The 13,993-nt window shown below is 34.4% G+C and overlaps 1 protein-coding gene across 1 annotated transcript; it reads right to left on the bottom strand.

Moving 5' to 3' along the window:
- Positions 1-1,339: 1,339 nt before the first annotated feature.
- Positions 1,340-2,596, bottom strand: LOC108465569 (fasciclin-like arabinogalactan protein 21). The gene has a single exon (XM_017765914.2). The coding sequence runs from the start codon at positions 2,348-2,350 to the stop codon at positions 1,568-1,570; it is 783 nt and encodes a 260-aa protein (XP_017621403.1). The 5' UTR covers positions 2,351-2,596; the 3' UTR covers positions 1,340-1,567.
- Positions 2,597-13,993: the final 11,397 nt, after the last annotated feature.

The raw sequence follows: 13,993 nt of genomic DNA, 5'->3' as shown, positions 1-13,993 counted from the left end.
TTCTATATCCTACCATGGCCGAATGCATCACAACACCTTACCATTTCAATTTTGGTCATGGTTGAACAAGGAACTTAATGTCTCACTCAAGGATGCTAAAAAGGAGATTCAAGAGTTATCAATCCACCATCACATGCATCATTAACAAGCTTCACATTTAGCGTACAATGATATCAACACAAAATCCACCTTGGCCGAATACCATCCCCATGACATAGCAAAGATTTGAACCATGGGCTAATAAGAACATCAAGCTAGCAACTAAAACATGCATGAATCTCATGGCACAACATCAAACATACCTTAATCTTGATACAAGTATGGCGAACCTCCTCCTAATCCTCTTCTAAACCAAACATGGAGCAAGAACTCCTTCTTTCTTCCTTAGAATTTTCGCCAAAAGAAATGAAAAGGATGAACACATTTTTTTTTTTGTTTCCTTTCCCTCAACTCACGGCAATGGGGGATCACACACTTCTTTCCTTTTCCATTTCTTTATTACCCATACTCCTTATTTTATTTATTCCAACATAAACCATTTACACAACATGTTTTATGACATGTTTTGCCCATCACCCTTTGTCATGGCCGCCACTAGGCTTTAATTTAGGAAATTTGACATGCAAGCCCATCATTTTCACAACATGCATTAATAGGCCACTTTACATTTGCCTAGCACATTTCTAAATTTTCTCACATAAGTCCTTTTTGATAAAATTCACTTACAATTAACAAAATTCAAACATGAAATTTTCACACATGCATATGTACATATAATGAGCATCCACTATGACGGCTAATTATTTTTATGACTCTGTTTAGTGGTCCCGAAACCACTTTCCGACTAGGGTCAATTTAGGGCTGTCACATACATATTTTGATGTACAACTGTTAAGTGCGTTTGTAAAACTCAATTTATACCATTTCCACTACTTTAATTTCGTAGTTTATGGCTTGTTACATGATAAAAGCGAAGTTAATAGTTGTAATGCCTCAAGTCTAATTTTAATCATCTAATGGCCAAAAAAAATTAATCATCTTAATTTTAGTACTTTCACCTCAACTTTCTACCAGAAAATCCATAAATCATGTAGATTAATCCAACTCCAAGATGGTTCATGCATAAACAGCTTTAGAAAGCCAAGGATAAAATTCATTCTAAGTGAGTTCTTTTGCCTTGATTTTCAATTAACAGGCACAGGCAGGCTCATATTTTCATCGAAATCCCCATGATCAATATGCTTGAGTCAGGCACAAGAATTGGTTTTTTGGCACTGCAATCATATATGATCATGATGCATTGATGGAGGAGACTGATCAGAGAAACATTTGCAGAGCGTTTATTTTTAAACAAAATCTCGAATTAGTCTTCATTTCATTATCACACAAAGAGCAGAATGCAATTTTCTCTCAAATCACATTACACGAGGAATGTACGAAAACAAACAAACCGTGAAGAACAAAAAATAAAGCACCCGAATCTAAGAGAATGCAAAGGGAAAATACTGTTGTTTGTTATATCAAAAGCACAGTGATTAAAGCACAATTACAAGAGTTAAGAACCCCATCAGAGGCCAAGGGGATTCCCATAAACCTTGATGCACCAAACCAACCAAGGAATCGGCAGCAAGACAAATGCAAACTCCCCATACAAGCAACCAGCATCCGATCTCCGCCTATCACCCATGGCGTCCCCCAGCGGCTGAAACATTGCTGGTGGAGGCGGCGGCGGCGGCGGCGGAAGCGCTGGCGCAAGGCCATGAACAAGGCCAGGGTCACCACCGTAGACAGTGTAGTTGAGGAGCGAGGCAATGCCGTGGACAGCAATGGTTGATGTGAGGTAAAGATCGGGGTGGGAAATCTGAGAGGCATCAAGAGTGAAGTTGGAGTGGGAAGAGTTGGTTATGAGGAGGGTTTTGGAAGGAAGCAAAGTCGGTAAGCGAGAGAAAGGCTTGAAGAGGGTGAGTTGAGAGAAAGTGAGGCGTTGCGGGACGATGTGGTAAGGGATAATGAGAGGGTCAAAGGTGGTGGCGGAGGCAGCGGAGGCAGCGGCGGCCGCGGTAGAAGAAGTTGGAACAGGGACAGGAAATGGGAAAAGGGAATCATCGGAAGGGACGAAAAGGGTAGCTGAAAGTGGAAGCATGAAGAAATGGGAGGCGGAAAGCATGTTTGCCCAGTTATTGAAGTCCCCAGCACCAACGAGAGCGTCGATTATGTTATTAAGTTGATGCTGATGCAACGGAGGAGGAGAAGGTGGTGATTGCGGTGGACGACGCCGGCGGTGATGATTGGCAGAAAAAGCGGAAATGGGAAGCAACAGAAAGAGAAAGAAGAGGGAGTGTTTAATCATTACTGAAGAATCATTAGAGAAAGAAAGACGAATAGCAATCGATTCTTTTATCGAATAATAACACTGGTACTACTAACTGCCACCTTCACTCCTAACAAACTCTTCCCGTCATAAACTCTTCATGCCGTTGTGGCATTATTGTAGTTAACTCATAATCTTGGGGGCAGTCTACCTTTTAACTTAAATATGTCCATGGGATCTGCCTACTTGCTCCGGGGCTGGAGCTCGGCACAACTATCTATAAATAGGGCTTTGGTCGAGTTTATCTGAATGGGCTAAAATAGGTTTATCAATTTTGCGTACCAAATTTCTTTATTAATTTGAGTCTTTAAACTTTTGAATAATTTTAATTTTTTTATTAAATTTAGATTTGTTGAGGTGAAAATTGATTGGCGGCGGAATTAGTCGATTCACTCTGTTTAGGATAGATTGAAGAGTCAACTGTTTGGGTGGCTAGATTAGGGAGAAAAATGGGTTCTGTAATGCTCCAAATTTCAATATAGTATGTGGAAGTATTCCAGGATTGATCACAGTAAGAAATTGAGAAGATTTGGAAAACAAGTAAAATCGATATTGGAGTTATAAATCAATGAAAATAATTATGGAACCAAAAAGACTATATTGCAAATTGTAACATCCCAAAATTTCTTATTAGACATGTGGCACTATTCCGATAATGGATATAGTGAATGTTCAAGAAAATTAGAAGATTTACCAGATAAAATAATTACTATGAAAACAAAGTGAATTTGGATATGAGAATAAATTAAAAGAATTTTAGAAATGAAAATGTGATAAAAGGACTAAATCGTAAAAGTTTGAAAAGTTTCCTATTTGACATGAGGATAAATTGAAATATGAATTGGTATGGTGAAAACCACTTTAGGGACTAAATTAAAAAGATTATGAAGTACAGAGACAACATTATAAATTTCTCAATTTTACTACCAGAAAGGGAAAAGATGTAAAATTTTTATCATCTATGGATGTTCTGTAACATCCCGAAATAGGACCTAAACGGAATAGCGGTTGCGAAACCATCAATCCGAGGTCAAAAAAATTTATTCCGATTAATTTTTAAGGTTTATTCATTGATTGAATAATTGTGTGAAAATTTCGTGAAGAAATTTTATGTATAAGTGCCTAATTTGATAATTATGACTAAATTGTAAAATTAGCAAAATGTGTGTTCTAGATAATAAAGGGGATTTACTTGAAATGGGTTCTTAAAGTGGAGGTCCTTATTTATAAATTAGAGCATTATATTTAAGTTTGGAAAAAAATGGGAAAAAATAGGACAAATTTGAAAGAAAAGCCTTTAAGGGCATTTTGGTCATTTAGCCATTAAAAAAATTGAAAAGGGAAAATAAAGTCAAAATTGGTCCATCTTCTTCATGGAGGCCGAATATAGCATGGGGGAAGCCATGGTTAGGGTTTCCAAGCTTTCCAACTTCAAGTAAGTCCGTTCTAGCCTCATTTTTAATGTTCTTTACGTTTTTGGAGTCCCAAAAACTTGATTTAGCTTATTCTAGCAATAATTCATGCTAGGTTTCATATTTGGAAAAATAACCATAGATTAAATGTGTTTATTTTCATGTTTTATGGTAGAATATGAAGCTTGAAAATTATGTTAAACAACTTTTGCTAAGCGATTTTAAGTGAAAACGAGTAAAACGCCATAATCGGTAAAAATACCTAATGTTCATAAGTACATGATAGAGTGGGAATTTGATGTTGCCATAGAAGGGAAAAATGTTCAGCGTGTAATAAAACATAATAAAAATGGATAAATTTTAATTTTTGAGCCTAGGGGCAGGCAAAATCGTAATTCTACAAAGGTTTAGGGGCAAAATTATAATTTTGCCACAGTATGAGTTAGGGAATGTTTTGAATAGTACATCAATTAAATAAGTGAAATATGATGTTTTAGATCCCGAAAAGTGAGATTTAGACCTAGAACTGGAGAAAAACCGAAAACCAGGAAAGTTGATAAAATGGTCGTTTTGGTATCGAGGTAAGTTCATATGTTTAATAAGCATTTAATTATGCATATTTGAATGATAAATTGATATTTTGGCCATAAATACTTTAGTATTGAGTTTCAGATATAATGATTAATGTTCGATAATAATTCGATATTGGAAAGAGAACTTGTATAATTTATACGTAAGACATATTTTGTATTATGGCTTTGTATGATAACAAGAAAGTATTGACTAGCATAGTTTGATGAGAATAATTTAAGTTGATGATATGATGAGATTGAGAATGTAAGTATGTAAGTTGAATAACATTTTATTATTATGCAATTATTGTTATTAGTATTGTTATTATTGAGTTATGCGACTAACCTTGAGAATTTGAGCAAGTATGTTTCAGCTATGACTTGACAAGGCATTGATATCTCAAAGTCCATGGTTGTACCATGGCAATTAAGGAAGAATTGACGGAAAAGTCCATGTTTATAACATGGCATTTAAGGAGGAATTGACGATTAAGGATACCATGTAAGACCATGTCAAGACATGGAATTGGTAAGGCAAAGATCCCATGTAAGACCATGTCAAGACATGGCATCGGCATTGATTAAGGACTCCATGTAATACCACATCAAGATGTGGCATTGGCACTAAGACAAGGATACCATGTAAGACCACGTTTGGAACATGGCATTTGGTAAGACAAGGATACCATGTAAGACCATGTTTGGAACATGACATTTGGTAAGATAAAGATATTATGTAAGAACATCCCAATGCATGGCATTGATAAGTTCTATAAGGCAAGGAAATCATGTAAGACCATGTCAAGACATGGCATTGATGAGTTACTATAAGGCAAAGGTCCCATGTAAGACCATGCCAATGCATGGCATTTGTGAGTTCATAAGGCAAGGATACCACGTAAGACCATGTCAAGACATGGCAATGGTAAGTTCAAAAAGGAAAGGTTCTTGAGTAATCCAAAGAGTAAGTCAAAGAAACGACAAGGTGAGAACATGAAGAAATAGTATAGGTATGCATTTAAGGCTTATTTAATATTGAGATTGTAAGCAATTGAGATTATCAAGTATTAAGTAAGTGATGAGTTTTCAGTTATGCTTGTGACACTTTATGACATGATTGGCAATATGCTTATATTATGAAACAGTACTCATGTGTTAAGTGAGATGTTGTAGGTATGTAAGCAAGATATTAAGTAAGCTACCTTTTGTATTTTGAGCCTTTGGTAAGGTTACCGGTGAGTAAGATGGGAAAGTAAGAACTAAACATTATTTAAGCAAATTATGATAGCACAGTAGTAAGCTAAATTGATTGCTAATGCTTATTAGTTTAAATGTGAACTTACTAAGCTTTATAAGCTTACTTCTTTCACTTTCCGATGTTTTAGAGTACTTAAAAGCAAGTTCGAGTTGGAGGTCGTCGAAGATCACTTCACACTATCGACTATCAAGTTACCAAATGGGTATCTTTGTTTACAAACGTTCTAGTTTATGGCATGTATAGGGACTTAGCCATTTTGTGTGTATGCCCTTATGATATGGATAAAGAATGGTATGTAAATATTTGATAATGATTAGCTATTGAAATGGCTAATGAAGAGAAGAACATATTTCAGTGTTATGTATGCCTAAATGGTAGTTAATACAAAGAAATCATGAAAAAGTGAAATTAGCATTAAAATAGTATTGAACAGCAGCAGTGATGTGAACTTGAAAAATCAACAAGAATAGTAGAAATGTAATTAGGTGATGAATGAGATATATAATTAAAGACTATTGAGTCTATTTTCATATGAAAGAAACAGAGTAAGCAAAAGAACTATATATTAAGAGATATTTGAATTTTAGTAAGATAGGGTCAGAGCGATTTCTGAATCCCCTATTTTGAATTTATAAATTCACTAAAAATTGTACAAAAATAATTAGGAGTTATAGTTTCTATTTCTAGATTCCTTAGTGAATATACTTTCAAGAGAAACAAACGGCATGGTTATTTGAATTCTGTACAGGGATAAAATTGATTCGAAGTGAGGAGAGGTCAGAGTAGTCGAACAGTACAATAAGGGAAACTTTAACTAATAAACTGTACTAATTGGCTTGACCAAAAATTTTGGAAAATAATTAGTAAGAATATATTTGAGTCTAGTTTCATGGAAAATTCACAAATTTAAAATTTGAGTTTTTTGACTCAGGTTATGATTTATTTAGTGAATATGACGCAGATGGGCAGTTTTATAAGGAATAATTAAATAAATTGTTTTGATTTGTCTAAGTATTCAGAAAATTTTTAATGTTCCCGGTTTGGTCCCGAACCATTTCAATTGTATGTTTTAGGGTCTCGAGGGCCCTTTTTAGGGACATATTGAATGAATATAAATTAATTAATTTTAAAAGAAAATTTTATGTCCCGAATTAGTAAGTTAAGTCAGGTAACGCCTCGTGCTCAACTCCGGCGACGATCTCGGGTAAGGGGTGTTGCATGTTCATTCAATATTATATGTGAATTTTGAGATTTGTGTTTGATAATTTCCTATTATGAAGAAGAAATTGTACAAATAGTCAAAATGAGGTAAAATGGTAATTTTGATATAAAAAGGGTAATTTGATCATTTCTCAAGCATTTCATTATGAAAATATTATTTGAATAATATATTTGATATATTGAATTTATTGGTACTATTGGATCATATTATATGGAAATAGGTCTTCAATTAATGAGCTTGGGCTTAAAATTATCGTATGTGGGCTTGGGGCCTATTTATATGATTTTTAAAATAAAGAGAAGAAAAATGAACCCTCATAAGCTCTCCCTTGATGTTGCTAACCAGCCTTCTTCCCTAAGGAGGTCCTCTCTTTTTCTTCATTTTCATGTTTTTTCTTGAGATTTTACTAGAATCTCAACACTCAATCTTAAATTTAGTTGAAATCACTTAAAAATCAACCTTGTTGCATGGATTTAGTTGTTTTGAGAAAGTTTAGAAAAAAGTTTTTAGAAAAAGGATTTCACTCTTACAGCTAATTGAATTTAGTTGTTTTGAGAAAGTTTAGAAAAAAATATATATGCTAATTTTTGTATATGGTAAATGGTAAAATGATCAAAAATGAAATTTCAAGCTTGATGGGAGTAGGATTCAAGTTTATGGAAACATACCTTTGTGTTTAGAGCGACCAAAAGGTAAGTACATGCGATACTTGTAACACCCCTAACCCGTATCTATCGCCAGAATGTGTTACGAGGTATTACTAGAAGAGACATAGCTTTTAGGCAATCACAAACATACTCAAACATGTAATTCAAATTCAAATCAATTATAAGCTTAAATAATCAATTTAAGCTTTTTACGAAACAATTTATAACATATTAAATCAACTTGTATCTAATATTAAATCATAAACAAATAATGTCAACTATCTCATTTTGACACAAATCATACGCGCATATTAAAGTCTTTATAAAATAATTTAAATCAATTATTATAAGCATGAAATATCAAAGAGCACAAAAACTTAATTTGCATGCAAACCATTAAAACCTTATAATACTAAAAGCACTATTCATTTGGTCACTTTTATAAGCATTAGCTGATTACCATATGCTTTCTTATACAAAGGCATTTCATTATTAAACCAAGAACAAATACAATGCAATTTATTAAATCAATGATTTCATATATGAAAATTATAAAGCATACATATTCGAGATACATCCATGTTTACCCTACTTCATTCGGCATGTAAATTTTAATTACAAGAAATGTCAAAATTTTCCATTTCAAACATAAATAATCTACTATTCATATGATCATTTTATAAGGCTTTAGCCAAATATGATCATACCAAACAAATGTGTTTCATTCAATGACCATTTCTTTAGTAAACCAATTTCAAATATCGCTCAAGATAAACAATATTTATACCACATTTCATGATCAAATTCACAAGCCATTCACCTTTCACCAACTTTTTCAAGCAATATTCACATCTAACTATACACATATATATATCATAACAGAAAATGCCAAACACATCCAAAATTTCAACTACATCATTTAATCAAACCATAAACCCATATTTAGCAAATGAACAAGCCATTTTCGCATGGCTTTTAAATATATACACATCCCAAAATCAACTATTTCAAAATATAACCCAGCCTATACATGCCATAGTTCCAAAAATTCAATTTATAAAATATCGAAGTTAGTCGATAGTGTGATAGACTTTGACGATGATCCCCGAGCTTGTAGCTTGACTCCAAAATCTATAAAACAAAGGAAAACATATACACACACAATAAGCTATCATAGCTTAGTAAGTTATAAGCAAGTAAACAACTCAATGATAAGATTAACTCATTTTAACTAGACCAAATTATAATATCATTATCACATTATCTCAAACGTACCATTTCATAAATAATATATATACTTTCATACATAAATGTTAACTTGGCCGAATGTTCATATAATTATATTTACAGATTCAAAAATTAAGTTATTACAAAAATATTCATATTATTTGTTCCAAAGGCCAAATACACTTTCCATGTACACATACATTTTTCATTTACCTCATACATAAATTGCAACAAATATCAAGTAACTTACTTACCTTATTTCAAGTAGGTAATAAGCTAACTCATACCTGGTCATCTTAGCTCGTTTTGCACATTCAATCACAACTTATCATTGCCCGATGAACCATTCGAAATTGGATAAGACACTCGGATAATCATACATATCATACAATGCCAACGTCCCAGACGTGGTCTTACATGTAATCACATATCGATGCCACTGTCCCAGACAGGGTCTTACTCGCACACATATGTTGGGTCATATATCGATGCCATGGTCTTACTCGCACACATAAATCGGAATCCGATGTCATGACATATGTATCCTAACTATTACTAAGGTTCATAAAGGGCTTTCGAACGTCATATCTCGGTTGAAACGAATTCGAAAATGTAGTAGGCAAGCATTTTCATAATTGGCCATAATAAATATAATTCCATACATTTCATAACAACATATATATCTAATATTTAATTACAATTAAACACGTCTATTTGCTTATAAACTTACCTCGGACGATGAAAAATCGATACAGATCGGCTATTTGACAACTTTAGTTTTCCCCCAATCTAAATCTGATTTTCTCTTTTCTTGATCTTGATTTAGCTTGAGAAGTAGCCGAATGCCTAACTCTTTTCTTTTCTTTTTATTTTTGGTATTTTCCATTCTTCAAGATGAATACTAATATGGTTTCTTTATTATATGTTTTATAATATATTAACTAAACAATTACTTTGCCGATTTGACCTTACAAGTAAAATATTCAACCATTATCATGCATGGTTATAACCGTCCGCCCTTATTTCATTTGGCTAAATTGAAACATAAACCTCCACATTAAAAAGACATAGCAATTTGGCATTTTACAAAGTAGCATGCTTAATTTTCATTTGATGCAATTAAATCCTTTTTAATAATCGAGCACTTAAACATCAAAATTAAAACACGAAATTTCTACGAATATCAATTCACACATAATAAACACAGAAAATAATGTTAAAATATTATTTTTTTCTGACTCAGATTCGTGGTCCCGAAACCACCATTTTGATTAGGGTCTAAATCAACCTGTTACAACTCTCCTTCTTAGGGATTTTCATCCCCAAAAATCTTACCGGTGAAAAGGTTCGGATAGCGTTCTCTCATTACATCTTCTGGCTCCCATGTGGCTTCCTCAACTCCGTGTTTATGCCTTAGTACTTTAACCAACAAAATTTCCTTATTTCACAACTCTTTAATTTCACGAGTTAGAATGCGAATTTGTTCTTCTTCGTACGTCATATCGGGTTTAATCTCAATCTCAGACGAACTAATCACATGTGAGGGATCAAATCGATATCTATGAAGCATCGAAACATGGAATACATTGTGAATCTTTTCTAGCTTAGGTGGTAGCAACAGTCCATAAGCAACCGACCCAATTCACTCGATAATCTCATATAGCTTAATGAATCTCGGACTCAATTTTCCTTTATGACCAAATCTGAGTATTTTCTTCCACGGTGAGACTTTCAAGAAGACTTTATCTCCTATCTGAAACTCTGTATCTTTATGTTTCAAGTCTGCATATGATTTCTGATGATCTGATGCTACTTTCAGACTTTCACGGATCACTTTCACTTTCTGTTCAGTTTCTCTGATCAAATCGACCCCGTGTATTTTATTTTCTCTGAGCTTAGTCCAATACAATGGTGTACGACATTTAAGACCGTACAAAGCCTTACAAGGTGCCATTTTGATGCTCGATTGAAAGCTGTTATTGTATGAAAATTCAATTAGAGGTAGTATCGTTCCAACGTATCTTTGAACTCGAGAATGAAACATCTCAACATATCTTCAAGTATTTGAATGGTTCGCTCAGACTGACCATCTGTTTGCGGATGGAAAGTAGTACTGAAATGTAATTTCGTACCTAAAGCTTCTTGCAGTTTCTTCCAAAATAGTGATGTAAACCTCGGATCTCTATCCGAAACAATAGATATAGGTACCCTCTAATTTCACAATCTGAGAAACATACAATTTGGCCAACTTATCAAGTGAGTAGTCTGTATGTATTAGAACAAAATGAGCCGATTTAGTCAATCTATCCATAATAACCTAGATTGCATCTTTCTTGCTCAGTGTTAGTGGTAAACTAGATACAAAATCCATAGTAACTCTGTCCCATTTCCACTTAGGTATCATGATCGGATGAAGTAATCCAGAATGTACCTGATGTTCGGCTTTTACTTGTTGATAGATTAAGCATTTCGAAACAAAGTCAAAGATGTCTCGTTTCATACCATGCAATCAATAAAGCTGTTTCAGATCATTATACATCTTCGTACTACCTGGGTGAACAAATAACCGACTGCTGTGAGCTTCATTCAAAATCATCTGAATCAATTATGAATTCCTCGGAATGCATATTCGGTTTCTGAATCTTAAATAGTCATCAGTATCAACTCGAAACTCTGAATCAACATTTGAATTACATTGAGCTCGTTTCACTATCAACTCATTATCAACCTTCTGGGCATCAAAAATTTGTTGAACAAATAATGGTCTTGTATTCAATTTAGCTATTATCAAACCATCATCAGACATATCCATATGTGCATTCATTGCACGCAAAACAAACAGTGATTTTCAGAGCATCAGCAACAACATTAGCCTTTCCCAGGTGATAGTCAATCACAAGCTCGTAGTCTTTTAGCAATTCTAACCATCGGCATTGTCTCAAATTCAGATCTTTATGAGTCATCAAGTATTTCAGGATTTTGTGATCAGAATAAACATGACATTTTTCACCGAACAGATAGTGACCCCAAATTTTCAATGCAAACACAATAGTTGCCAATTATAGGTCGTGTGTCGGATAGTTATTTTCATGCGGCTTTAACTGTCTCGAGGCATAAGCTATAACTTTACCTTCCTGCATCAAAACACAGCCCAAACCATTTAAAGATGCATCACTATAAATAACAAATTCTTTACCCAATTTTGGCTAAACTAACACTGGAGCTTCTGTCAAAAAGGCTTTCAATTGATCAAAACTTTTTTGGTACTTTCTGACCATTCGAACTTAACATCTTCCTGTAATTGTGACAGCCCAAAATTGACCCTAGTCGGAATGTGGTTTCGGAACCACAAAACCGAGGCATAAAAATAATTAAAAATTTATTTTGATGCCTATAATATGTGTGTGCTCATGTATGACATTTTATGATGATTGATTTAGTGTTATAAAGGTGAATTTCACTAGAAAGGACTTGTGTGAAAACTTAGAAATGAGATAGGCAAATGTTGAAGTGGCCTAATAATGCATGAAGTGAAATAAATGGAGTTGCATGTCAATTATCCCATTTCCTAAGGTGGATGGCCGGCCATGACAAATTATGGGCAAGGGAAACATGTTCCCAACATGTCTTGCTAATGGATGATGTTAGAATGGTTATTATATTGGTGTTAGTAGGAAGAAAAAAAAAGGGTATGTGTGGTTGCCCCTCCCCATTGCCGTGTATTGAGCACGAAAAAAAAAGAGAAGTTTGGTTCATCTTCCTCCTAGCTTAGCCGATCCTTCAAGAAGAAAAGGAAGACTTAGCATTCGGTCACTTGAGCTTGAACTAAGGTATGGAATCCATGTTAGTCTTTGAAATCTTTGCATGTATGAAGCTAGTTACTAAGTCCTTTACTTGCTCATGTCAAAAAAAAAATTTGAAGGTGGTAGTAATACAAGTGTTCGGCCATGGAGGATGTTTAAGGGAGATGGTTGTTACCTTTATGATGTAAGGAATAATTAGAAATGGGTGAAAGAAACAAGTCCTTGTTCTTGATTCTTCTTGGCCGATTCTAAGGGAGAAAAAGAGAGCAAACATGTGGTTTCTAAGCCATAAATAAGGTGACCCATGTTAGAAATTGTGATTTTGAGGTGACTAGAACATTCGGCCATGCATGTTGTCTTCCTTGGTGAGTGTTTTAATGTTGTTGTGATGAAAGCATGGAGATGAGTGAGTTCGAATGTTTAACAAAAGGAAATTTTGTGCCATTGAGTTCTTGTTGTTATGTGTGTGTGTGCATGAGTATTCGCCATGCTATAGAATTTATGTTGCAAAATGATTAATTCTTAATGAGAAGTATAATAGTACTTGTGAATGAGCTTGAGAGTATTTAAACAATTAGACATGAAAAGGGTGGTAATGAGGCTGAAAAAATTGTTGGATGGTTAATTGGGTAAGGAATGAAGCATTGGCCATATGGGGTATAAATGGGCATAGGTGTTAAATACCTTGTATTGGAAACTTTGATAAATAAGTAGCAATAAATTAAGATGAGATTGAGTAAATTTTCAGCTTAGTTGTGTTAAGTATTCGGCAATAACCATAATAATGCATGTGAATGCCGTATGTTTGTGTTTGATGGAGAGGTAAATTGTTTGATTTAGCTCAAGAGCAAAGGGGAACTAGATTGGACAAAGGAAAGGAGAAAGCAAACGAGTAGCCGATTTGGAACCGTTCTACCCCAAACAAGGTAAGTCATTAAGCACATATGTTTGATATTGCTTAAATGATTGGAAAATCTATGCAATTGTGTTTAATGGAATGCTATATATGTATAAATGAAATTGTATGTGTATGGAATGAGGATAATTGTTGAATGTAAAAGAAATAGTGGAATGTGTAGAAAGTTTGCTTTCGGCACTATGTGTGCGGGTAATACGTGTGTATGGTGACGAGATTGGCACTAAGTGTGCATGCTGGAAATATATGGCACTAAGTGTGCGTGCTGGAAATATATGGCACTAAGTGTGCATGCTGGAAAAATACGGCACTGGGTGTGCGAGCTCGAAGGGTATGGCACTATGTGTGGGCTTAAATTTGCGTGGCACTAAGCATGCGAAATCGAGTAGTAAGCACTTGTGTGTGCGTGACGCTATATATATGGAGGGTGTGTCTCCATTGAATTGAGTATGGACAGCGGATCGGGTAAGTACCTCGAGCTCATGACGAATAGAGAATTCGTTCATGCTTGGGGATTGAATTTGGTAAGCCTTAAATCTATGTGATGATTGAAATTGTATGGTTG

This window comes from Gossypium arboreum, chromosome 3 (genome assembly GCF_025698485.1).
Source record: "Gossypium arboreum isolate Shixiya-1 chromosome 3, ASM2569848v2, whole genome shotgun sequence".
NCBI lineage: Eukaryota > Viridiplantae > Streptophyta > Magnoliopsida > Malvales > Malvaceae > Gossypium > Gossypium arboreum.
The sequence above is the reverse complement of the archived record's forward strand: the minus strand, read 5'-3'. Positions and strand labels throughout refer to the sequence as shown.